The sequence below is a fragment of the Oryzias latipes genome, chromosome 15 (genome assembly GCF_053564925.1).
Source record: "Oryzias latipes strain Hd-rR chromosome 15, Olatipes_Hd-rR_3.1".
NCBI classification, from domain to species: domain Eukaryota; kingdom Metazoa; phylum Chordata; class Actinopteri; order Beloniformes; family Adrianichthyidae; genus Oryzias; species Oryzias latipes.
This window is the reverse complement of record NC_136251.1, coordinates 30783995-30807528: the sequence shown is the minus strand read 5'-3', so window position 1 is coordinate 30807528 and position 23534 is coordinate 30783995. Positions and strand designations below refer to the sequence as shown.

At 43.7% G+C, this 23534-nt stretch overlaps 3 protein-coding genes across 13 annotated transcripts in view; 1 reads left to right on the top strand and 2 right to left on the bottom strand.

Annotated features, from left to right (window-relative positions):
- Nucleotides 1-4610: 4610 nt before the first annotated feature.
- On the bottom strand, nt 4611-8329 carry ntpcr (nucleoside-triphosphatase, cancer-related). Its single transcript, XM_004077486.5, has 5 exons — nt 8114-8329; nt 7742-7904; nt 7555-7651; nt 6501-6707; nt 4611-5220 (listed from the first exon to the last, which is right to left on the bottom strand). The coding sequence occupies exons 1-5, from the start codon at nt 8241-8243 to the stop codon at nt 5140-5142; spliced, it is 678 nt and encodes a 225-aa protein (XP_004077534.2). The 5' UTR covers nt 8244-8329; the 3' UTR covers nt 4611-5139.
- A 5824-nt stretch (nt 8330-14153) lies between these two features.
- map10 (microtubule associated protein 10) lies at nt 14154-17121 on the bottom strand. The gene has a single exon (XM_011484721.4). The coding sequence runs from the start codon at nt 16657-16659 to the stop codon at nt 14350-14352; it is 2310 nt and encodes a 769-aa protein (XP_011483023.1). The 5' UTR covers nt 16660-17121; the 3' UTR covers nt 14154-14349.
- A 573-nt stretch (nt 17122-17694) lies between these two features.
- Nucleotides 17695-23534, top strand: part of LOC101170868 (signal-induced proliferation-associated 1-like protein 2) — a 97768-nt gene continuing 91928 nt past the window's right edge. For all 11 annotated transcript variants that reach the window (XM_078931545.1, XM_078931544.1, XM_023963592.2 and 8 more), the window contains exon 1: nt 17695-17980. The gene's annotated coding sequence lies outside the window, so the exon portion shown is untranslated. The remainder of the gene's footprint in view (nt 17981-23534) is intronic.

Below are 23534 nucleotides of genomic sequence, written 5' to 3'. Positions count from 1 at the left end.
TGCTTTAAATTTCTTTGTAATTCGTTACATTTTTTTTGCTTTCAAAAACTTTTTTTCCCAATTTTTTTTATTTTTATTGCTTTCAAAAATATTTTTGTGTTTAGAACACAAATGTTTCCTCATGCTTTATGTCTCATCTCGTATCCCGGCTACGGTGGCCGTTTGGTCCAGTTTTCCGGTCCGAGCACGGAGCCCATTCAGATTGGAAATCTCAGCGCGAACCGAAGCTCAGTCCGATTGGAATCAAACCGAGACCTCCCCCAAAGACGGGTCAGAGAGCGGTTCCTGGTCCAGGACTGGGGTCCGCTTGGGCGTTTTCAGACTGAAAATTTGTTCTGGATTATCAGTGGAAATGAGATCTGGTTCACCAAACGTGTTCAGTCTGAACACACACTAAAACAGGCGTACAGGGATATCTCAGGGAAGTTTTGTAATCATTATGGGATGGCCACAGGACCTACAACATGTCGGCCGTTTTCACATTTTCCCACAATTTGGTAAAAATGATTTGTTGGAGCGATTTTTCCTGAGTCTCCCGCTCACCTTTTTTTTTTTTTTTACTCCACAATAATTGAAAGACTTTCTTCTCCATCATGATTTTAGTGACAGCCACATCCTTTATGCACCGAAGGACACAGACCAGCCAGTCGATTGTCCACAGAGTCTCCCCTCTGACCTCTATCCATTCTGCTGACACCTCCCATAATGCGGCTCCCCCTCCTGCTCTGGGGGGCCTCAGGCAGAGAAGCACTTTACGTTTGCGTGTCACCACGCTGAAGGCTTTCTCTCCGAGAGCGGCTTCACGCGGCGCAGTGCGGTCAACGGCTGCTCCACAAAGCAGACGTGAGCTGTCTGACCACTGCAGACGTGACGCGTCCTCCCAAAGGTTCACGAGCCAAGAGACTCACGGAGGTCAGCCCCCTCATGCCATGAGACCCAGAGATCACCGGAAAACTGGAGCATGGGGAAACAGCAGGGAGGTGTCCTCAGGCCCTGACCCCACCTGGCTGCAGAATCATGCATCGCTCTCTGGAGAGATGCATGACTCTTTACACATGACTTCCCCCTGCAGACATGGCAACGTATTCCTGCCTCTGTCATTTTTACACCAAGAAAACCACTATTTTATTGTTCCTATGCATGCTAAACCCTTCATAGTGTCTATTTTTAAAGGCATTACGGCACAATCTTGTCTAACATGAAGCTCCAGCAGAGAGGTTTGTAATGTTAAAGCACTATGAGAGTTAAGCTGCAGCCTCTGTGAAAGAGTCAACCGACCTCAGCAGCTGAAACTAATGTGTGCAGCCTGTCAGGAGACACCGACTCACACGTGGAGTTTCCTGGAAAGACTTGAGAGAATGAAGAACTGCAGGAAAACAGACGACAAAGGCTGGTTTGAGAAGACTTTAGGAATGTGTTCATGCGCAGGACGTCAAGTAAAGACCCGCTCTGACCAAAATCCTCTTTTTGCTGTTTTTAAACATCTTCTTGTGGCATTTTGCTGATGAAGGAGGACATTTATGAAGAAAATTAGGCTCAAATTTTCATTTCTGGGTATTTTTTTTTTATTTAAATCTTTGTGAGTCAGGAGCAGACGAAAAAAATGCAGTTTGAAAAAGATCGTGGAAAATACTGTGGGCGGGGCCACAAGCTCCCTGCTCCGCCCCATCCCGAGGCATCCACCTGCAGACAAATAGATCCATGAACGTCTTATGTTTTTATTCTTGCACCGCTAATGCTAGGTTGGGGTTGTGATGGGCTGTAAGCTAGAAGGGGACCATGTAAACAAGAGAGCTAAGTTATTATTGGTGATGGAAAGGAGGGCCGGGGTTATTCAGCACCAACATTGCCGCCCACAACTCCTAGTAAACAACACGGGTTTTTGGATTTCAGCTAAAAACTTTGCCTTTGCCCGACAGAAGCTGGGAGGGAGAGGCTCCAGCAACCCTGTGACCCCTAAAGGTACACAACAGGTTAATAAGATGGATGGATGGATGGATGGATAAATGGATGGATGGATGGCCATCTTAGATGACCCCCCCCTTACATTGACGTGTTCTCCCTACCATGACAAAGGTGGATAAAGGTGGAAAGATTTCATGAAATCCATGGACACCAGTAAAGTTCACAAATCATTGAAGAAAAAAGGTTCAGAGCACTGTCTAGTGGGTCTAGATGACCCAACTCCCAATGTTAAAGTGTCTAGGATAGGACAAGGGTTAAGAGCAGTTTTCATCTCTGTCTTGCATCTACAGATTATTAATTTTTATTAAATAATCAGATCTTTTATGATTTCTCTCTTCAGTTTTCTTCTGCACTGGAAACAAACATTTGTCTTTGTTAAAATAACCCATAACTGAACCGAAAGACCAGAAAGTCGCCGTGAAAGCGACCAGCTCCATCCATCCTGGTCCGTGGAGCTGCAGATTCCAGCTTTGAGAGGCATGAAGACGGTTTCAGTTCTTCTCATCCCTGTTGGCTGACAAACACCTGGGCTTCAGTTTGTGCTGCTCCAGACTGACTCTGATCCACAAACCTGATGCAGAGTTTAGGAGAACTCACTGACCCCACGACCAACATCACCCTGATTTTAGGGCCTGACAGCACAATCATTCCAGGAAACCTTCTGTGGGGTCTGTGGAAAGCTGAAGCAGTGGAATGGCGAGGCCGTTTCCTTCATCCTGGCGTCCTTTCGAGGCACCAAAGAGGAGTCCTCATTAGAGCGGCAGCCACCTACCCGACTCCACCCCTCCCTTCAACAACCAAATCCCTTTTGTCTTAGATTGTTGGTCAGCTTCTTGCACAAATGTCTGGGTTTACTTCAGAGTCCCACGATGAGGTGCTGGAGATGCTACAGCTGTTCAAACGTTGAGGCTTACCCGGCAACAAGCATTTTCTGGAAAAACAAACATTTCTGACCCTCTTTATTTTTTAGTTCCTTATAGCATCCTTTCTTTATATTTTTCCTACTTTAAGCTGTGAAATGTAGAGAAGGTACATTCTTTCCGTGATGAATATTTATCACAACAGAGAGGATGAATTACCTCAAAGAATGACATGGATGTTTGTCAGCATTACATAACCCGTCTGCTCCCCTGCAGCCGGCTGCAGAACCTCACCTTCCAGAGCAGACGGCTGTCAGCGGGAAGACGCCTGCAAGCCCGCGTCACATCATCACGTTTCCATTCCACTCCAAAAAGATTACCATTGCAGTATTGACAGGATGGATATTTTCAGTGAGTGCTGGTGCGGGCCGATGCAGCGGGACGTCAGCAGCCGAACAGATGCTGGCACAGCAGCATGTCTGACGCAGATCGCAGCTGGCAACCCTTTCGGCAGCCGGCCTGACGGGTCGCATCACTTACGCAAGCAGTGAGAAACAAGCCAGAACAGCCTTTACAGCTTTTTTTCACCTTGAAATGACCTAAAGATGTTTTGGTGCCGAGAAAAAAAAGAGACCTGCAGCACAGCTGGCAGACTTTTTGGGCTCCTGCAGCGCTGCTGCAGCTGAACGTCACATTTCAGAGCTCAGAAAGCACCTCAGCTGCTGTAAACCAAACAAGCATTCATGCACAGAATGGATTCAAGCACATAGAATTCTTTAGTTAACTGAGATCTGCTAACAGAACCTTTACCTTGATATGACTGCACGTTATTTCTTAAAGGAGGTGTATTTGATCGTTTTTCACCCATTTTTATATGTTTATCATACAGTCCTGATAAATTACAAGAGAATTTGGGGCAATATTGGTTTTCAATACCGACAACGTCAGCAGGAGAGTGCAGGGTTTGGACACCTTCCACATTAAGAGCCAATCAGGTGGATTTCTCTCTGACCCAGTAGGAACCACTAAGTCTCACTTCAACAACATCATGTGATTTATGCTGATGCTAATATTGGGATAAACATAGATCACATTTTGTTTTTTTGAACAGATGAAACAAATCCTTAAATGTGTTTTTTTTCCAAAATAGGAAAAACTTTTGAGGTTCACTTGACTTCCTTTCAAAATAAAAGACACGCTGTGTTCATCTCAATGCAGCAAATATGTAAATAAGTAATAATAATTGAAATAAGCCATTTCATTTATTGTTGTTGGTGCATCTCAGTCAGAAATCCATAAATCTAACTAAATCAAATCAAGTCGTTAAATTACCGTATTTGGTTCCTAACCTTAAATTGATTTTCTGCTGTTTGCAAAAATCTGTCAAAATGTTTGACTTTGGTCAACTAAGAAGCCGACCCGCTTCATGGATTGTTGGAGCATTATGGGTATTGTAGTCAGGAGCCTCGCACAACTGTTTGCAAAAATAAGGTTCTGTTTTTCCAGATGCGTTAAAGAATACTTTATTTATTTAATTTAAAAGCATTTTATTAATCTTCAACCGGGAGGCACAAAGGAAGAGTCAAAGCGCCACGCGTGACCCCGGAGCCGAATCCTGGACTACAGGCAACCATCTTTTATTGTAGACTGTCTCTAAGAAACATGACAGAGGCAAGATTTTCAGTCTGACTTTTCAATGGAAACAATCAGAAGTTTACCAACATTCTTTTAATCAGAATTGCATTTTTAAAGAAATGAATGGGAACAAAAAACTTGAAACGCATGTTTTGAAGCAAACTCCTCATAATTTTATTTTTTTACTTTTTTTCAACCGGGGAAAGAAAACACAAAAAAAAAAGATCAAATATTGATCGCTTCAAGATGAACAAAGCCTTCAAGTGGACGAGACACGGCGGCTGCCGCTGCGAAGAGTTAGAAGCATTCGCTGGGCCTCAGCTTCGTGTAGCATGCATGTTCACATCAACTTTTATGAGAACAAATGAGGAATGACAGCTCCTCTCCGAAAAATGGCTCAGAGGATGTGGAGCTGTTCTGCAGACCGAGCAGGCAGTGGGGGTATTTCCACTTCTCTGTCTTCCATCTCCCAATCAATTATTCAGCAGACAATCCAATTTAAGGCAGCATGAATGGAAGAAAGGAGCAATGTATACATAAATACATGCATGTGACACACTAACGGCGCTGGATGCGGTGCAGGTCACAAACCCTGGTGTTGGGGAGCCGCGAACGCACCCAGCCTCCTCTTAGAAAAACCCCTTTAGAGCTTTTTCTTTGACCGCTCCAAACATCCAGACTAGGCTGCACCGTGCTGTAAACACTCCTGCAGAGCCGCCAAAATGTCTGGTAGAAGAGCGTCTCTGTTCTCTTTGGACACCTACGAGCAGGAGGGGTGGAGCGATTAGACTTACAGCTACATAATCAATATCAAACACCAAGCATCAAAATGATAAATATACAAGAATTAAAACAAGCCCCCGTTTGATTCCATGTCCACCTTAAAGTTCCACTCCGATCATCTTTTGATCCTTTGTCAACGACAGAGTTTTAGGAACAGTTCACCAACAATTTTTATTTATTTTTACAACTTTTAAGTCCTAAATTTAATGGAAAAAAAGATCACAACTGTTAAATTACGAGAGTAAAGTCGTAAATTTATGACTTTGAAAATCAAAATTTTCAGTTTTTTAAAAAACAAATGTTTTGTCGTAGTTGTAGTTTTGTTCTAGAAAACAACAACGTTTTTTTTTAGATTTAGGCTAAAATGGGCTTCATCATAATTAAAAGACCACTGGGAACGCTTTGAAAGTGATCAAACTACAACTACGACAAAAAAAGAAAGAAAAAAAGGACAATTTTGAGATTTAAAGTCATAAATTTACAAGAAAAAACTCTTTCTTGTAAATAAATAAAAATTCCCATAAATTTGATTTTTTTTTCTTGTTAATTTACGTCTTTAAATCTCAAAATTTTCTTTTCTTTTGTCTTAGGTGTAGTTTTGATCTAGAAAACAACACAGGTTTTAGGATTTAGGTTAAATCATAATTAAAAGACCATTTGAAACGCAAAATTTTCCTTTTTTTGGGTTCATTTTTTTGGGTGTTGTAGTTTGGTCATTCTCAAATCCAAAACCCTGTGTTGTTTTCTAGAACATAGTTTCTGCAGAGCGGTAGAAGAAAAATGTACCTCTGAGAGGTCAACCCCGCCCCCCTTTCCTTCTCTGTTGCTAAGAAGAGGGGCAGGGAGCTTGTGGCCCCGCCTAGTGTCAAAAACACCCAAACAACCATTTTCAGTCAGAGTGGGCCTTTAAGATAATCAGACCGCATGTTTAGTGTTTAATCTCTGACCCCCGTCCATCAGTGAGTTTATAATCCCGTTTTCTAGCCAGACTGTCTCATGACCGTTCTCTGACCTAATATTTGCTGAGCTCAGTAGGCATTTTACATGATAATGTCCAGTTTTCCCTGGCAAATTATTTTGACATATGATATGCTCTTTTGTTGTGGACTCAGTCTAGCATGATTACCACTTAATCCTTCAAAGGCTGAGCGATAATGTGGGGTCATGGCCCTTCTGCCGTTCAAACACCAGACACAATGCAAACATTGTCCTATAGTGTCCCAGGCGAGTTTCCCATGTAAACAGATTTTTACTTACATGAAAAACCTTGACGTCTCTCCTGCTCCGGACCTCTTCGACCAGCCCGAGGGGTCTGCCTTTGGGAACAGGTATGGTGCCCAGAATGACACAGGGACTGTCCAAAGTCTGGCTCACGGCTCTGACAAAAGACTGGCTGAAAAGCTCCATCTTTCCAATCTCATCAATGACAAACACCTTCGTGCTGCTGCTACCCGCCGACCTGAGCTGGAGACACACAAACAGAGAATGTTTCATTCAAAAATTATTCAGATTTAGCTGATAAAAAAAACGTAAACATCTATCCTCCCTCAATACAAGATTGTAAAAGGATGAAAAAAAGTTGTCCCGAACCGCGGGACTGGTTCCCTCCGTCACTGCAGGATGACTTTACATGACGCTCCATGAAGCAGGTCAGTGACAGGAAGTCGACACCACCAGCCCTAAAAACGCCACTGGAGGGGTTCAATTAGCAAGAGGTACTTTTAAGTCCCGCTCTGATCATCTTCTGATCTGTTTTCAAAGTATACTTTTAATTCTGAAGATACTGTTTTTAAATCAAAAACCAGTGTTGCTTTTATGAAACAAGTTTTCTGCAGAGCAACAGGAGTTCATTCGAAATTCACCTCTGAGTTGGTGCAGATTCCTCATTTCCCATCATCCCTTCCCACTCTTACCCGCTGGCTTACAGCCCCTCCAACCTAACATTAGCGGTGCAACAAACATGGCGAGCAGTATCAGATCTATCCAGCCGTACAGGTTAGATCCAGATTCCAGCTCAGACGAGGAAAACAAAGGCGTTCATGGACGTGTTTGTCTGCAGGTGGATGCATCAGAAAGCTTATGGCCCGCCGACTGTAACACCTACGTCACTATACAGGGTTTTTCCAACAGTATCTTCTTCATCTGCATCTCTCATTTGAATTAATAAAAAAAATGCCACAAAAACATGTTAAAACTGCATTTTTCACTGAGTGGGTATTAAATGTGAGAACGTCAGAGCTTGGTGGTTTACCAACAGGAAGTGTTCTACTGTGTGTGATCATGGAGGATGCAGAACTCAAAGGCGTCTCACGTTTCTGAAGAGGGGGAGGGCCACACGTTCAAATGAAGGCAGGTCAACCGCATATGGTCCCACTGTGTGTGTGCTGTGAGATCCAGCAGCGCCTCCTCTGCCAGACAGACAGGAGGAAGAGGAGTCAAGACAAGACGATGAAGGCAGGCAGGCTGTTTGGTTGGACTGACTGAGAAACCTCTGCTACCTGATTCTGGACAGGAGGCCTCTCTCCCCCGCCAACGTGACGACATCAAAGCCCACTCTCCTGCCCCCCTCTCTGACCTCCTCGGTGTAAAACCCTTCCACTCCCACTCCTGAGGACGACAAAGCTTCACAGGCTTTCTGGACCAGGGTGGTTTTACCCACACCTGTGGAAAAAAAACGCAGCACACACAGCAGATCCGTCAGGTTCATTCATATGTGCTAATAACAACTACAATTCCAACAGAATCTCAACGCTTCAACGAACTCATAACAAGAATATAAGCTTTAAGTAAAGCGACGCTGGAGTCGAGGTTGACCGCTGCATATTGCTACAGTAACCTTCATTTTAACCTCGCTGGTTTACAGAAGTTACCTGGAGGTCCTGTCAGAAAAACGTGCTTCAGCATCGACGAGCCAACGACCCGCTCCAAAAAGTCACTTCCGTAAACATACGCCACGCATGCGCAAAGTCGGCGGCGCTGCTTGATAACTGATGATGTCATTTTTTCTACACTTGTTTTACTCAAAAATAGATCGACACAAAAATGAAATTGCTTATCAGATCATTATACTACATTTAATAATAGCAATTTAAAAAAAACATGGTGAACATTTTATTATATAGGTTTATATTTCAGAATTGAAAATAAATAAATAAATAACGAGTGAGTTCTCCTAGCGAAATAAATAAAGTTCAATTCAAATTCCGTTTTGTTCGTTACGGTGGCCGAGAGGTGCAAGACATTTAGATTTGAGATACATCCAACAACAAATCGCGGTACAAAACTAACAAATCATGAAGCACCAGAAACAATCTCAGAAATAAATGATCAAATAATGAAACACAAAAGCAAATCCAAGAACAATTTACAGAGTCCTGACACACAAAAGCAAATCACGGAGACACGGCTTCTAACAGAAAGGGAACGTCCTGAATCCCGGAAGTGACGTAATAGAAAAAAACAAATTGTGTAGGCTATTTTACATTTATTTATTACTGTTTTTAAGTGGAAATTTAAAATACATGAGACAGTCAAAACACATTTTTAAATTGTATTACTACAATAAAAATGACAACAATATTTAGCAAGGTAAAGTTTTTGCATAACTTGTGGTATTAAGGGTATTCCCTTTCCGTTGTAGATACCATAACCATTCGGCCTACAACAACCGTTCGGGGTTGACGTCACATTATGGTCACATTGGGCGACTGTGGTGCAGCGGTGGGGCGGTTGACCCATGATCGTAACATGCAGGTTCGATTCCTGCCTTGCCATGTGTGGAAGTGTCCTTGGGCAAGACACTGAACTTGCCTCTGGTGGTAGGTTGGTGCCAGTGTTCGGCATGCCTCTCATACCGCCACCAGTGTGTGAATGTGTGTGTTGTGAATGTGTGTGTGCATGGGTGAATGGGACTGTGACTGTAAAGCGCCTTGGTGAGTAAGGTAGAACAGGTAGAACAACATAAGTATACGCCATTTCTGTGATTGACTGCCCGTTGGTCCGATGACGTGTCAGACAGTGATTGGCCTGGACAAATTCCGATACTACCAGAAGAAGATATTATGGGGTCTGTTGTAAACAAACAGAGCTCCGACACATAGTGAGATTATCTTCTAAACGTGCTTTTATTTTTTGCTATGATTGTTATGAAGTGCATTTGCAGCAGAACGGACTGCGTTCCAAACCCTTTTCCGGACTGCACACTATAACAAAGCACCTTCCCTGCCTGCGAACACGAAGCTACACAGCTGCTCTGCACTGAGACACGGTGCGCTTGTGTGGAGCAGCAGGTTCATTCTAACAGCCACAGATCTTTTTACAAAGTGGTTTGTGGCAAAATATCTCTATAAACACTACAAAGAATTACGTCAGACACAACTTATGAGGGAAAAGAGCTTTAGGTCACAAAAGGAAAAATGAAATGAAACGTATAGAGCCCGAGCAGATCTCCACGCTGTTTGTCCAAGTGGGGCTACCGTAGTGTAACGTTTTCCTCAATTGAAAGGACCCTGAACGGTTATTGCAGGCCCAATGGTTATGGTACCTACTCCGTTAAGGCTGCAAAACACAACAGCAAAAGATGGAGAAAAGAATAACAAAAGCGAGCAGCTGCAAAGGGAAAGGGAAAACTCTTACTACCAAATGGGACACGAAACTTTATCTTGCTAAACATTGTTGTAATTTTTATTGTGGTAATACGATTAATAAAAATGCTTTTTGACTGTCTTGTGTATTTAAAATGTCCACATAAAAAACATTAATATATAACTATAAAATCATCCACGATTGGTTTTATATCACGTCCCTTTCTGTTAGAAGCCGTGTCTCCGCTTTCATTGCTGTGTTTCTGGATTTGGTCATTTGTAACGGGGTCGTTTTTTGTGATTCAGTATTTGGTAGTTTGAATTAACACAGTTTTGCTTTTTATTTTGACCTTTCCTTGAAAGACCCCGCCCGCCTCATCTTGTGGGGTCCGTAGATTTGGGGGTTTCCAACTCGTGAACCTCGGAGGTTTCAACAGATGCCATTGTTGGTGTGTTTTCTGTCTTTCTCCGGGTTCACTTGTGGTCTTTTTCCTAAGGATTCATTTCCTCTGGTCTCCAACCTAGGCCAACCTGGTGGAGCGCACATAATCAGAGGTTCATTCGGGGGTGCATGCTTCTCATACCTAGGGCCCCTGGTGGGGGCCCATATTCATGGATCCCTTCAAGGGTACATGACCTTCATAGCTAGGGCCTCCTGGTCATCTAGGGTGGGACCCAGAGACGCCAATCCGGGTGACACAACTGATCTTTGATGAAGCCAACTAGGAATAAAGTTCAGAACCGCTCTTAGTCCGGCTCTTCTCCTAGGATCTGTCTACCATAGGAGACCCCACCAGGGGTATTAGCCCATGACAGCTTAGCTCCTAGGAGAACCTGAGCCCTCAAACCCCTCCACCACGGTAAGGTGGCGATTCATGGAGGGGGAATTTTTTTAATTTATTTTATTTTATTTTATTTTTTTAAAGACTGAAAACTTATTTCTTTACATTCTAAAATTAAACTTCAAAGTTCTTTATTTACAATAATTGAATGAACATTTTCTTTCTTTCAGATTCCTGGTTACTGAATTGGGGCTTCCAGATTTGTGAACGTGTGTTTTCTTAATTCTGAGTAATTACCCCTCATGGCTGAATTCAGCATTGTTTTGAGAGCTGAGTTTTTTAGCTATGGCAGCATTGACCTTGACCTTTAAATTACTATTTCTAATTACAATTTTAACCACATCCTATATATAACAAAATCCTACAAATAAAACTAAATCCTACAAATTTAACTAAATCCTGTAATTATAGCTAAATCCTAAAATTTTAACTAAATTTACATTTGTTCTAACAAATGTAACTAAATCCTACAATTTTTTTGCTTAACTAAAAAGACTAAGAATCGCTCTCAACCACACCTCTGCATGGACAAAATAGATTGCGCATGCAGGTTGCAAAGCGAGACAGTCCTCTTCTGAAGCGACTCTTCTTGCAGGGTTCTTTCCTTATTCCCAGGTGCTCCTTTACACAGACCATAACTACTTCAACAACCGAGTCAGGTGATGTCAAAGCAGCTTTAAGGAACTTTTCTAAGTTGCCAAACTTTTCCTGGAGGTCTGTGATTAGAACTGTCTTTATGTTGTTCAGAGTCTCAGGTACTACAAGGCTTTTGTAGATTTCAGATGCTTTTTTGGGTAGCACCTGGACTGACAGACTTTTAATTAAGGTCTTGATTTCAGCCGCCTCCTTCGAGTTCTTCTTTTTCTCTTTAAGGTGGTTTGATAAAATCATGACCAGGAAGCCTGTCAAAACTGTGTCGTTCCAAGTTTCATCTGTAGGTGATGACACTTTGGCTGATTTAGAAGAGACAGGTTCTCCACTTGATGTATTCACTCTTGTCTTATCTTCATCAGACAAGAGGGATGGTTCATCACCTTCATCATCATCATCATCATCAGATGAGGGGGATGATTCATCACTGTCATCATCATCTTCTCCATCAGATGATTCTTCTGAAGACTCTTCCTTGTTAGAGTCCTCTGCTGTCCGTGGCAGCTCATTAAAGAGGTCCTCAATGTCTGTCAGAACTTTTTTGACTTTATCACTTGAAGACAAGTCACTTGTTAGCTCTTCTGTTGTCCACAGCAACACCTCATGCATAAATTCTTTTACGGCGTCTCTGGTGTTGGACTGGAGAACCTTCACTGCCTCTGACTTGGACTCCTCAGTTTGGTCAAGATGATGTTCGTATTTTTTCATCATGTACTCAAACAGAGCCTTGTCCAAATTTTGTGACACCTGTGAGATTCCCTCTTTGCTTGAGACGGTTTCCATGTTCAGAGGATGTGGTTCTGTTTCTTGGATCACGTCAAGCAAGCCGAGCAGCTCATTTAGGATCAATTCCCAGTCCAGCAGTGCACAAACTTCTCTTTGTTGGGCTTCCACTGTGTGCTCGGATTGTCCAGGTAATGTCCCAGGGGATTTGGATGCCTCAATCAAAAGGAACTTCTGGCATTTGAATTTGAATTCTTCGTTCAGGTATCTCAACATTTGGTCGAAGAGTTTCCTTGCGAATGCAGCAAAGCGTTCCTTTGGATCATCTGCTGGTGAGTGTGAGGCAAGAAAGTCTTTGACAAGGCCCATCACTACACTGACACAGGGCTGAGCCCTGGTGGAAGTCCTGGACTCTTCCTCCATGTCATTCATTATGGTAGTGGTGATCTCAATTGCCTGATCCACACACGCATCTTCTGAACAGTTGGTCCACTTTCTGAGGATCTTGATCACACCCTCCACAGCCTCACGAAAATCAATTTTATTCTCCTGAGAGCTGTCTGGAAATGAGTAAACTGATTCCTCAGTGAAATCTGAGTCAGTTGAACTCCTGTGTGTCCAGTCCTTTGTGATCCTTACCCTCTGTAAAAAGCTTTGCAGAAGATTGCCAGTGTTTTTCACCATGAGACGAAAACGTTTAAGGTTTGACACACATCCAGAGACATAAAGAGACGCTGTTTGGGACATTTCCAATGCTTTCTTCAATGCCTTGTTCACCTTTTGTTGAATTTCATGCTCAATCATTTCTGTCAGTTCCTTGGTCTTTCTACTAATTTTCGTTTTTAATCCAAGGACAAGAGCAATGCTTTTGGAGAGGCCATTTCCCAGCACGGTTTTTATGGATGGGAGCTTTTGACGGGGAGAAACTTTCTTCTGGACCATTGGAATCAGAACCTTCAGAACATCAGTTACTGATGTGTGTATGATTTCTGTAACCAATTCAGCCAGAATGATTAAGGTTTCCCCATCAATGTGTCCCTCCTTCAGCAAAGCCCACTGCACAGAAGAGATCTTGTTTAGGTGTCTCTCCACAACTGGAACAAGGGCATTGACTCCAATTAGCACAGTTTTGCCTTTTATTTGGACCCTTTCTTGAAAGACCCCATCAGCCTCGTCTTGTGAGAGATCAGGAGATTTGGGGGTTTCCAACTCGTGAACCTCAGAGGTTTCAACAGATGCCATTGTTGGGCTCTGTTGTTGGCGTGTTTTCTGTCTTTCCCCGGGTTTACTTGTGGGGCGTTTTTTCTCTGGATTCATTTCCTCTGATCTTCCCCGCTTGCGTTCACTTCAACAGAGTTGAATTTACAGGGGTCTATATGTAAACTTTTGTGTCATATCTTATGATGTCATATGATGTCTTATAATGTCTTATGATATCTTATGATTTCTTATGATGTCATACGATGTCTTTTTTAAAGATCTCATGACATGGTTGCATGCACAAACTGCATCATGATGTGACATAGTGATGTCATGAATAAGTGTGTGACATCATGCTCATGATTGTATGATGTCATAAAACATCATCAATATTCACGTCATGTGACAGCTTCACTTAATCGTTTTTGCACAGCAGCCGCATTCATTTGAAATTCACCTCTAAGTTGTGTGCGAAACCGTTGGCACAGACCAACCCCCCCTCCTCCCATCACCCATAACTGAGAGCTCTTTGTTCATGTGCTCTCCTCCTAGCTTACAGCCCCCCACACCCCCAAACTAACATTAGCAGGTGCAACAAAAATGGCGAGCAGTATCAGATCTATCCAGCTGTACAGTTTGGATCCAGATTCCAGCTCAGACCAGGAACCCAAAGACGCTCATGGATGTGTTTGTCTGCAGGTGGATGATCAGAAAGGGGCAGAGCTGGTATTTCTTCGTCTGCATGGGATTCACACTGATTTAAATACAAATACCCTTTGAAATGCAATTCTAAGGGTCATTTTTAGCTCCATCATCAGTAAAAATGCTGCAAAAAATTGTTAAAACAGGCAACAACAAAAATATTCATTGTGGTGGGTCATTTTTTTTAAAGTAAATATAAAAGGGACACATTTTTCAAAGTGATTTTTCACATTTTTTATTAAAAAAAAGTCAAAGAACTTCTATTCTTTTAATATACCATCTAATGTGTACATATTTTGGTGTATTGATTACAATAGTCTGGTTTAAAGTGAACCAAAAGCTTGCTGTTGTTTGTAACTATTTTACAGATTTTAAAAAACCCCAAAGGAGATTGTCTTTTTTCCTTTACATTGTGTATCCAGGAAGTTTGCTGGCCACAAGCTTTGAGATGTGAAGAGACTCCTTTCTAAAATCCAGAGATCCAACCTCATCCTGGAGTTCCTCCTCCTCCTGACCTGAGCAGGAGGAAATGGATTCTGAAGAAACTTCTGCCACACTCTGGATGGGTTTGGAGGACTTTTCACCACTTATAGTCACAGAGCTGTCCTCACTGTCAGTTGCTTCCTGGTTCTTTCTTGTTAACATTTGCTTTCTTGACAGAATGGTTTGTGACGATGACGGCCCGTTCCCATCTTCATCGGAGGAAAAACTAAGAGCTGAGTAGTGGGTTCGAGGTCGGATGATGTGAGTTCCCATCAGAGTTCGATGGGAAGAGCCCGGGGCTCTAACAGGAACGGGGAGAGGGGCAGATCTCCCCTCAGAGGTAGATTCAGAATGGTTGGTGTCAGGAGATCTGGGAGTCTTGACCCTGGAGGGCTCAGGGCCGCTCCAGGGGTCAGGGGAACAAGCATCACTGGATGCCAAACTGTCAAAGTCGTCGGCGTATTCCACCTTCTCGCCCTCATGGCCGCTGGCATCGGATAAAGAAAACGTTGTGCTGCAGCGTCTGCTGCTTTTGGAAGATTGGGTTTCGTCTTGGTCTCTGTCAGACTCTGATTGATCTGATTTGCTGTGATGCTGGTGCTCGTCTTTGCTGCAGGGCAGGCGGTCAGTCTCTGTGCTCAGGATGGGAATGCATGTCCAGTCTCCCGGTGAACGTGGAGCTTTCTCTGAAATACCTGGAGTGTGTCTACCTTGTTCCATGCCACCTCCCCCACCCTGAGTCTTTTGCCTCACGGTGCTTGTTTCCTGCACTGCAGAGTTCCTCGTGAGCCTCCGAACTTCTGGATTTTCATTGATGCTCAGGCTTGACAATGATTTTCCTTGGCTGGATCTCGGGATTGTTTCGTATGACCTCAGCTTTCCTTTGGCTGTCCTTGACGCCGTTTGACTCTTTGCCTCCATGCATTCGCGCCTTTTTCCCTTGTTAGGGGAAATCTGCTTCAGCCTCAGATTAAATGTTTTAGTCGTCCCGTATACTAGATTTTTCCTGTGAGCCCTTTTGCAGCTTCGGTTCTCGTGGAAAATCTCTTCCTGGCTGTCTTTCCTCTTCACCATTGTGTGAGGTTTGGAGCTGCTTGGAGGGGGCTGTAGATGGATTAAACTGGAGCTGGAGGGCTGTCTGCATGTGTGCAGGGGCCGGTGTAGTTCCTGCGATGCGTTTCTGTGTCCAGCTGAGGACGCCTGGCCGCGGTAAACAGAGGAGGCCTGGTGTGAGCCCTCGCCAAACAACTGTGACAGTTCAGCTACGAGAGCGTTAAGGAGAGGGAGCTGTTGTAAGGCCTCCCTGAGGGCATTCTGGGTTCCCCCGCTAGCGGTTTGGCTTCTTGACGCTTGCGGGCCGACTGCCACCACCCTCTCGGGCAGCCCTTGAGGCGGCGCACTTTCACATCCCTCGTCTTCCTTCTCAGATGCTGAATCGTCGAGCGTTAAAGCATCAAAGTCCAGAATGTGGTCTTCCTTTTTGGGATTCTCATGAGCAGCACTACAATAGTAAAGCTGAGGGGGGCAGACTAAAGTGAAGTCTTCCTCGGAACTGTCTCCCCCTTTAGCATTTTTATTTTCATCGCAGGTGTTTGGATCTCCTTCAGCCTGGTTTGGTGGGTCTGTGGGTGGGTGCTCCTCCTCACAAGCAAGGGGCCCTGCAGGAATTCGCTCCTGTCTGACATGGTCTTGCCCTGTGCCTTCCTGCACCCTCGTCTCTGGGATGTGTGGCAATAAACCTGCTCCCAGATACGCCAGTTTATAGCTCAAGGATATGGTTCCAACTTTCTCCCCCGAAGGGTCAGAAATTCCTATAAGCCTGCGTTCTCCGTGGGAAGAGGGGCGAGAAGAGCCACGTTCAGTCACATCCTGCCAAACTCTGCTCATGGCTTCAGCCAGTGATAACAGGCAGGAGCCGAGTAATCTGGGCTTCTCCTCCGTCACATCCAGCACCAGAGCATGGAGGGGGCTGCCGGTCAGGCGGACGAGCAATGGGCGCAAATTCATTTTGAAGAAGCAGGACTTGCCTCTGTTGAACACATATTCCAACACTTTAGGGTCGCCTTTCTGCGCATGCGCGCTCTGCCGGGGCTGACGAATGAGCAGCGCTGGAAAATCCAGTACTGTGACTCTCAGAGCCAGCTCCCGGGAGGCTTTGCAGCGTCCCTCCAGCTGGATGTTCTCCACCAGAAGCTCCAACAACAACAGACTCTCCGCATCATCGTCGGACATTCTGTCAACAAAGAAGCTGCGCGGCGAAACCAACGATGCGCCGCTAATCCGTGAAAACGCCTTCAAAAGCTTCAAGCGGTGCTATGGAAACAAAGCCGGCGCGGGGGTTTGACGTCACAAGCGCGCCCAAGTAGCTGGGAAATGTAGTTATAGTGGCGATTGAAGCTAAGACTCAGAAGTCCATATGTGTGACTACTTTTCTTATGTATTTATTTATTTATTGTTTTAAAACACGCACAAAAAGAACCCACAGATGATTTGGAACTAAATGAAATGAAAATGCTTCTCACTTTCTTTAACATAAACCCACTTAAACTACTGTTGAACTTTATGTTATAATGCATTGCTTTACAAGTAACTTTTTAAAGTCAAATCTTTTTTTTTTATCTTGATCAGTTGAGTAATACAAATGTCACAGTGACCATCAATAGTTGAATAAATACCAAAAGAGCTGAAAAAAACACACAATATTGTTTGAAAATATTCAGAGACATTGAATGACCCAAAAATAATAATTATAAGCAATAATTGAATTGAATTCCATAATATTTGAACAATCTTTCCAGCTAAACGTTGAAGCTTTTATTATATTATATATTATATTTGCAATTTCGTTGTACTGTTGTACCGAGTGTGATTATACAATGACAATAAAGCTCTATCTATCTATCTATCTATCTATCTATCTATCTATCTATCTATCTATCTATCTATCTATCTATCTATCTATCTATCTATCTATCTATCTATCTATCTATCTATCTATCTATCTATCTATCTATCTATCTATCTATCTATCTATCTATCTATCTATCTATCTATCTATTATATTTTCTCCTGGAATGAACAAATGCAAAGCCTCATGTTGATCTGAAAAGGTTTTCAAAATAAAATTCAAAGTGAGATTTTTTTTTTTGTGGGGAGGGTAGCTCTTTTCTGCCTCTCACCAGAGGGCGTCACTGTGGGGTTGAACCACCCCCGACCCCCCCCCCGGATGGTCACCTTAGTTTGCCTCCACTCCACCGTTATTGTCCACATTTATTTTGAAACCGGCAGGAGCGGGCGTGAAATCCGACTAAAAAATCAAAGTGCAGGGCGGGGTTTCAGCCGGCGTGGGTGGGCGGAGCCTATGTCCCTGCGTGTTATCATCACGCGGATAGGTGCTGGGTATCGCTGTGGTTCTGCCTTACTTCAGTCTGGAGGCTGAGACTACACAGAAGGAGATGTAAGGAAGCGACTGCTCCAGTTCCCGCTGCTTTTTTGTACCTGTCGGGGATAGGTGAGGTGCCCGCGCGCGTGGCCGGGAGCCCGCGTGCCTGAGGTAAGCCTTTTTTTCTGTCAGTGGAGTGAACAGCGAAGTAATCGGAGGCATCTGGAGGAAAGTGATCACGTATCGCGGGTTAAAGGGGAAAGTTGCTGTCGCGCATCAGAGAATCACGTATTTATCTGAAAGTCCTTTTAAATACAAAATGGTTTTTTTTTTTTTTTGCTGGATTTATTCCGTGTTTTATTTTTTTTTATTTTGTTAAAGTATTAATTGCAGCCGCGTTGTTTTCTTTTCTTTGTTTTTCAGCCACCATCTCTAACAGTCTTTTCGTTTTATCTACGTTTCTTTCTGCATCTACCCTCACGCGGACTGATTGAAGTCCGCATTTTTGAATGAATTTCTGTGCGTCGTTCCTGGCTGTGGCCGCTAGGGGGCGATAAAGTCACCGATGCTCAGCTGGTCTGGACATGAAAGCCCCACCGTTCTGCTGGAAGTGAATCCCACAGCCCAGTTCTCACGATACCTGCTTTAATTTAAGCTGAAAGTGGGCTGTGGTTTTAATTATTCAAACAATTGGCTTTTGTGTTTATTTAGTGTTTAGTTGGGTGCAGTTGTTTTCTCTGCAGACAAAGAGACCTTTTCCGCTAACCCAGTTTCTATTTGGATTCACCATAAATAATAATATTTAGCACTCCGCTTGCACCCTGCATGCGCAGTTCTGCCTTCCTGCTGGCTGAGCGTGAGGATAATTCAACTCTGACTCCCCCCTGCTGCAAACCTCCTCTGGGAGGTCTTCCAGCTCAGTATCCTTTCCTGTCTTCCTGCAGGAAGTTTAGCCTCATCTCAAACTAAATTCCTAATACAAACAAAATAAATAGGCCCTATCTGAGCTTACTGGAAAGATTTGAACACCACTAAGTGTTGCTGAGGGTTGATGTGAGCGTCCTCTGTTTATGTATCACTTCTTTGAATTTTTTGACATGTTGGTTGGACATATTTCATCTAAACACGCTTAGTTCTCATGAGACTGTGTTGGTTTTCTTTTTTTTTACCAGGTTAACGTCTGGGGAGGTTTAGTATTCCTTGTGCTGAACGACAGGAGTGTCATATCGCTAAAACCTTTTACATTTTTACCTTTTTTACCTTTGACATGGGGAGAGACAGAAACAACTCCTCTCAGCTTTACCATCAGAGACAGGGCCTGAAAAGCTGAGTGACTTATCCAGCAGGCTAATGTGTGAATACCTTAGTGCTGTTGTGGAGCATCGGCCCATTCCTCAAATGCATCTCATGTTTAACAGGTTTTCTCATTGAGTTTTGCTCTAATTCTCTGATTAATTTTGTTACCACAAAGGTAAATGTGGAGTTTGGTTCAAAGTTCCACCCTGATCCTCTTTTGATTTATTCCCAGTGGTCTTTTTATTAGGATTAGCCGATTTGAGCCAAATTCTAAAAACCCCTGTCGTTTCCTAAGACAAATTTTCTGCAGAGCGGCAGGATTTCTGAGTTGTGGGCGGGACCATAGGGGTGGAGCCAGCCTGCTTCCCTTCTACTCCCCATTGCTGACAGCTCTCTGCTTACACGCACTCCCACTAGCTTACAGCCCCTTGCAACCCCAAGCTAACATTAGCGGTGCAACAAAAATGGTGAGCAACACTGTAGCTACAGTTTAGATCCGGATTCCAGCTCAGGCGAGTAAAGCGAAGGCGTTCATGGATCTATTTGTCTGCAGGTGGATGCATCAGAATGTGGTCTGCTCAGCGTATTTTCTTCATCACAAAAATTCAAATGGTTTGAATAAAGAAATACTCAGAAATTCAATATAAAGCTTAGTTTTCTTGAAATATGTCGTCCGTCATCAGAAAAATGCCATAAGAACATGTTAAAAACGCCCAAAACATAATTTTTTTAAACCATTTAGGGTCTTTAAGTATGAAACAAAATGACCCAGAAACCCCATCTCAGCAGCAGCAGCGGCGGCGGCGGCACATCTGGAAGGCAGCCGCCTCCGTAGTTTTGCCGTGTGGGCGATGCTTTTGGGCGGAGCTGAAACAGAGATCTTGTGTGTGAGGGATCAGAACGGTGCATATTCCTCGCAAAGATTCCTGACTGCACCCCTCCGACAGCCCCTTCTGCATGACTAACCAGCGAATGAGTAATTGAGTCCGATAGGGTTGTCTCTCAAAATAAAGTTTGTGCACAAAGTGCGCTCAGCTGAACAAAAAGGCACCTGTCAGGTTTGGTGGAGGAACGGTTTCCTGTGACATGCCCACAGGCCATATCCACTTCTTATCTCTGCAGAGCTGCTTAGGATCTCTGCTGCTCTGTGGACCCTGAGACGCCACCGTGGAGTTACTCATATTTGGGTTGACAAAGAAATTGCCTGTAAATGTTTTAGTGCTTAACCACAAATTGCTGAAAGTAGCAAAAAAAACAAACATTGTTATACAACCCATTAGTGCACCTGATGCAGCCTTGACATGCGAAGCGTTTAGTGCTTTTCTGCTGAACAGTCATTTAGTTTAAAAAAAGATGAAGCAAAAGCCAATGGTCAGCTGTTCAGAACCAGTTTGGTTCCCCTTAAGATGCACCTTAAGCCATTGTTCACTCCCAGAGTCCACATCATGTGATGAGGATCAGTAAAACCTGGTCTGGTGTGGACCAGCTGACCGGCTAGTCTCGGTAGGCCTCTCCACCCAAATCCTGTTGCTTCAAAACCAACCAACCAGCAGACGGGGATCACATGCTGCCGGTTCTGCTCCCCCCATTCTAGCAGCGTTTGTTTTGATTGTAGTCTGGATTTATGGAGGGGATTTAAGCCCCTGTTGGGGGGGGGGTGTCTTTTTTTTGCATGTATCTCTTGTTCCACAAAGAAACTGCTGCAGAAGAGCTCCAAATGCAGCAGCATGACAGGCGTTGTGCATGGTTCTTCAGAGGATCCTGGGAAGAATGCCGTCCCCACATTTACGCTTCTTTCTGAGGTTTTCATCATTCATGTCTGCTGGGGACGCGCATCCAGTGACCGCTTTGCTCCGGCATCACCATAGGACAACTCCACTGTGCATCTTTCATGGGATGCACAGGAACATGTTGCCGCTGGTGACGTCGTTCTTGGTAAAATGCAACATCTCAATGTTGTGTTTGAAAGATTGATGCATTTAAAGGGCTTTTTTTTCTTCATTCTGCATCACATTTCAGGGACAAATTGCTCTTTATTGCCTCTTCCTTGTCTTCTTGTTGTGAAAGTAGACATCAGTTGGTGCTCTCTCAGTGAAATAGCTGTCTCCCCATCCCCGTCTGTTCCATGCTTCAGTTTACACCCTCAAATCTGTCGCCGTCACATCAGTCACGTTTGAGAAAAACTCGTGGGGCAGCTTGAGGAAAGGCTGCAGGATGGTGGAGGCAGGAGGATATCAGTCAAACCCAGATCACAGGAGAGCTGGAGAAAATGCTGGCATGGCAGAAGTGAGCCGCTGAACACTGTAGGAGCTTTTCTGACGGCGGATGGAGGGAGCATGCTTATCAAAACCCACAGAAAGCCCCCTTTTGTTTTAGTGTGTGAGCAGTTTGTGTTTACCAGGAATTGTTGTGTTGTCTGTCAGAAAAACATCATGACAGTCAGCTTAAACCAGCTCCAAGCTGAACGTTGAACATGACCTATTGAGGCCACGCACATTTCTGGATTAAAGCTCCGTCCTGCAGAGAGAGTGAACCTTTTCAGCCGTGATGCTTGACTGACACACCAAAGACATGGCTTCCAGTATGGACATTACTTTACTGGTTTATAAATGTTTGTAGTATTTTCTATACTATAGGGCGGTCTAAGGACAGGGATGTCCAGTTTAGTTTAGTCTTAGTTAGTTCAGTTTAGAATCTTCCTATTGAATTCTGTGTATTCATGATCCTTATTTTATGTGTTCTTTACAATTAGCGGTATGAAGCCCATTGAGACGACTGTTGTGATTTTGGGCTATAGAAATAAAATGGAATTGAATACTAAAGGTTATAATGCTACATTCACATGCACGGGTTCCTGAACGGACGTTTAGCCCGTGGTGTTCATGCTGGACAAGCAGGGAGGGGCTTCTTCCTCTTGTTCTGCTGTTTTTCTGGCACATGTACCCACAGTTGGAAGAGATTTGGTGCAAATCTCATGACTCTCGCTCCAGACTTTTTCTTTCTTGGCTCTATTCCGATAAATAAAAGACTTGGTGTGGCCAAAAGTTCGACCTGATTTAACTTTTAAGGCACATTTATTGACTACACATTTTGTATGCTTGTTGTAGAAACTCGTGTAGTGACACATCAATTTTAAGCCTAAAACGTTCATTTACGTGCGGTTACATAGAGTTTGTACCTAAAGTGGTTGCTTGAACGCACGTTGCAAAGTGTGGTGTGATTGTAGCTTAAAGCTAAAGAAAAGACAGAGATAAGTCTATACACGTTAGCCAAGAAGCGTTGGCCGGTTTAGCGTATTCACGATACCTGTACCTACCAACCTTGCTTGTAACACCTAAAAAAATGGCCTCTCGGATGCCACATTTTGGGTTCTTTTACCGCAGGAGTTAATTCTGCTTAACCCTGACTGTCTCAATATTAGCTCGGGTCTTAAGAAGTTAAAAAAAAGTAACTACGCAAACTCCCAACCTTGTTACTAAAAGAAAACAGTCCGACACCGCTACACGTTAGCCGCGTTTTTGCGTATACAGCAGAATTAATCTATATTTAAGGCACCCTGAGTTATAAGGCTCACGGTCGTTCTTTAGGAAAAGCCTTTCGGGTGTGCCTTATAGTACGGTAAACTGTACAAATAGCACTTCTAAAAGGTGTAAACCAGAGAAAATCTATTCATCACTACACCCGATAATCTGAAAACATCTCCTCAATACATGATGTCCATGCATATATGCACTACATTAGTCAAGAATATAGCAAACTGTCTCTTCTTGATGAATTATGTCTACGCCCACTGCTCCCAGAGGAGCTCATTAGTGTCAATATTGGAGAAAAACAGTGGCTGACCCTACCCACATGTTCCGTCTACCTGCCTGTCACAAAGAAGAGAATAGGTGCTGGTCGGGTATGGACCCAACGGACCGGCAGTGACCCCTGAAGTTAACGCGGTGTTCCCCTCAGCAGGGTCACCGCAGACGTCTGTGGTGGTGGCCAGCGTCCAACGAGAGATAAGAAGGGATTGGCGTTACTGTCCTCAGCCCCTTCCTGCAGCTGCGAAAAGGAAAGGCTCTGTCTAAACGCAGAGACGCCGCCGCGTGTGGAGACCGCTGTTAGATGCTGTACAGCCCATCAGTCACACTTTAAATGGTAATCTCTTTTCATGAGAGCAGACTGGTGGATTCTCATTTTTATGGGGTTTCTTTCATGTTTGCAGTCACGTTACCTTTGAAGACGCCATAAAAACGCCAGATATATGAACCTTCAAATAACACAGGCTAATATTGCTTTTAACAAGAATGTGCATTTATGACTATTAGAATTGTAGCGGCATGGATGTGTCAGCGGAAAGGCTTTAAAACATAAAAAAACGACTTGATTTAGATGGAGGATAATTGTAATAAGCAATTGAAACCAAGCAAAGCCGTGACAGATG

Coding starts and splice junctions, on each gene's coding strand:
- ntpcr (XM_004077486.5), bottom strand. CDS start 8,243: ATGACATCATCAGTTATCAAGCAGCGCCGCCGACTTTGCGCATGCGTG. Junction 7,905..8,113: donor TTTTCTGACAGGACCTCCAG/GTAACTTCTGTA, acceptor TTTTTTCCACAG/GTGTGGGTAAAACCACCCTG. Junction 5,221..6,500: donor GAGACGTCAAGGTTTTTCAT/GTAAGTAAAAAT, acceptor TCCTGCTCGTAG/GTGTCCAAAGAGAACAGAGA.
- map10 (XM_011484721.4), bottom strand. CDS start 16,659: ATGTCCGACGATGATGCGGAGAGTCTGTTGTTGTTGGAGCTTCTGGTG.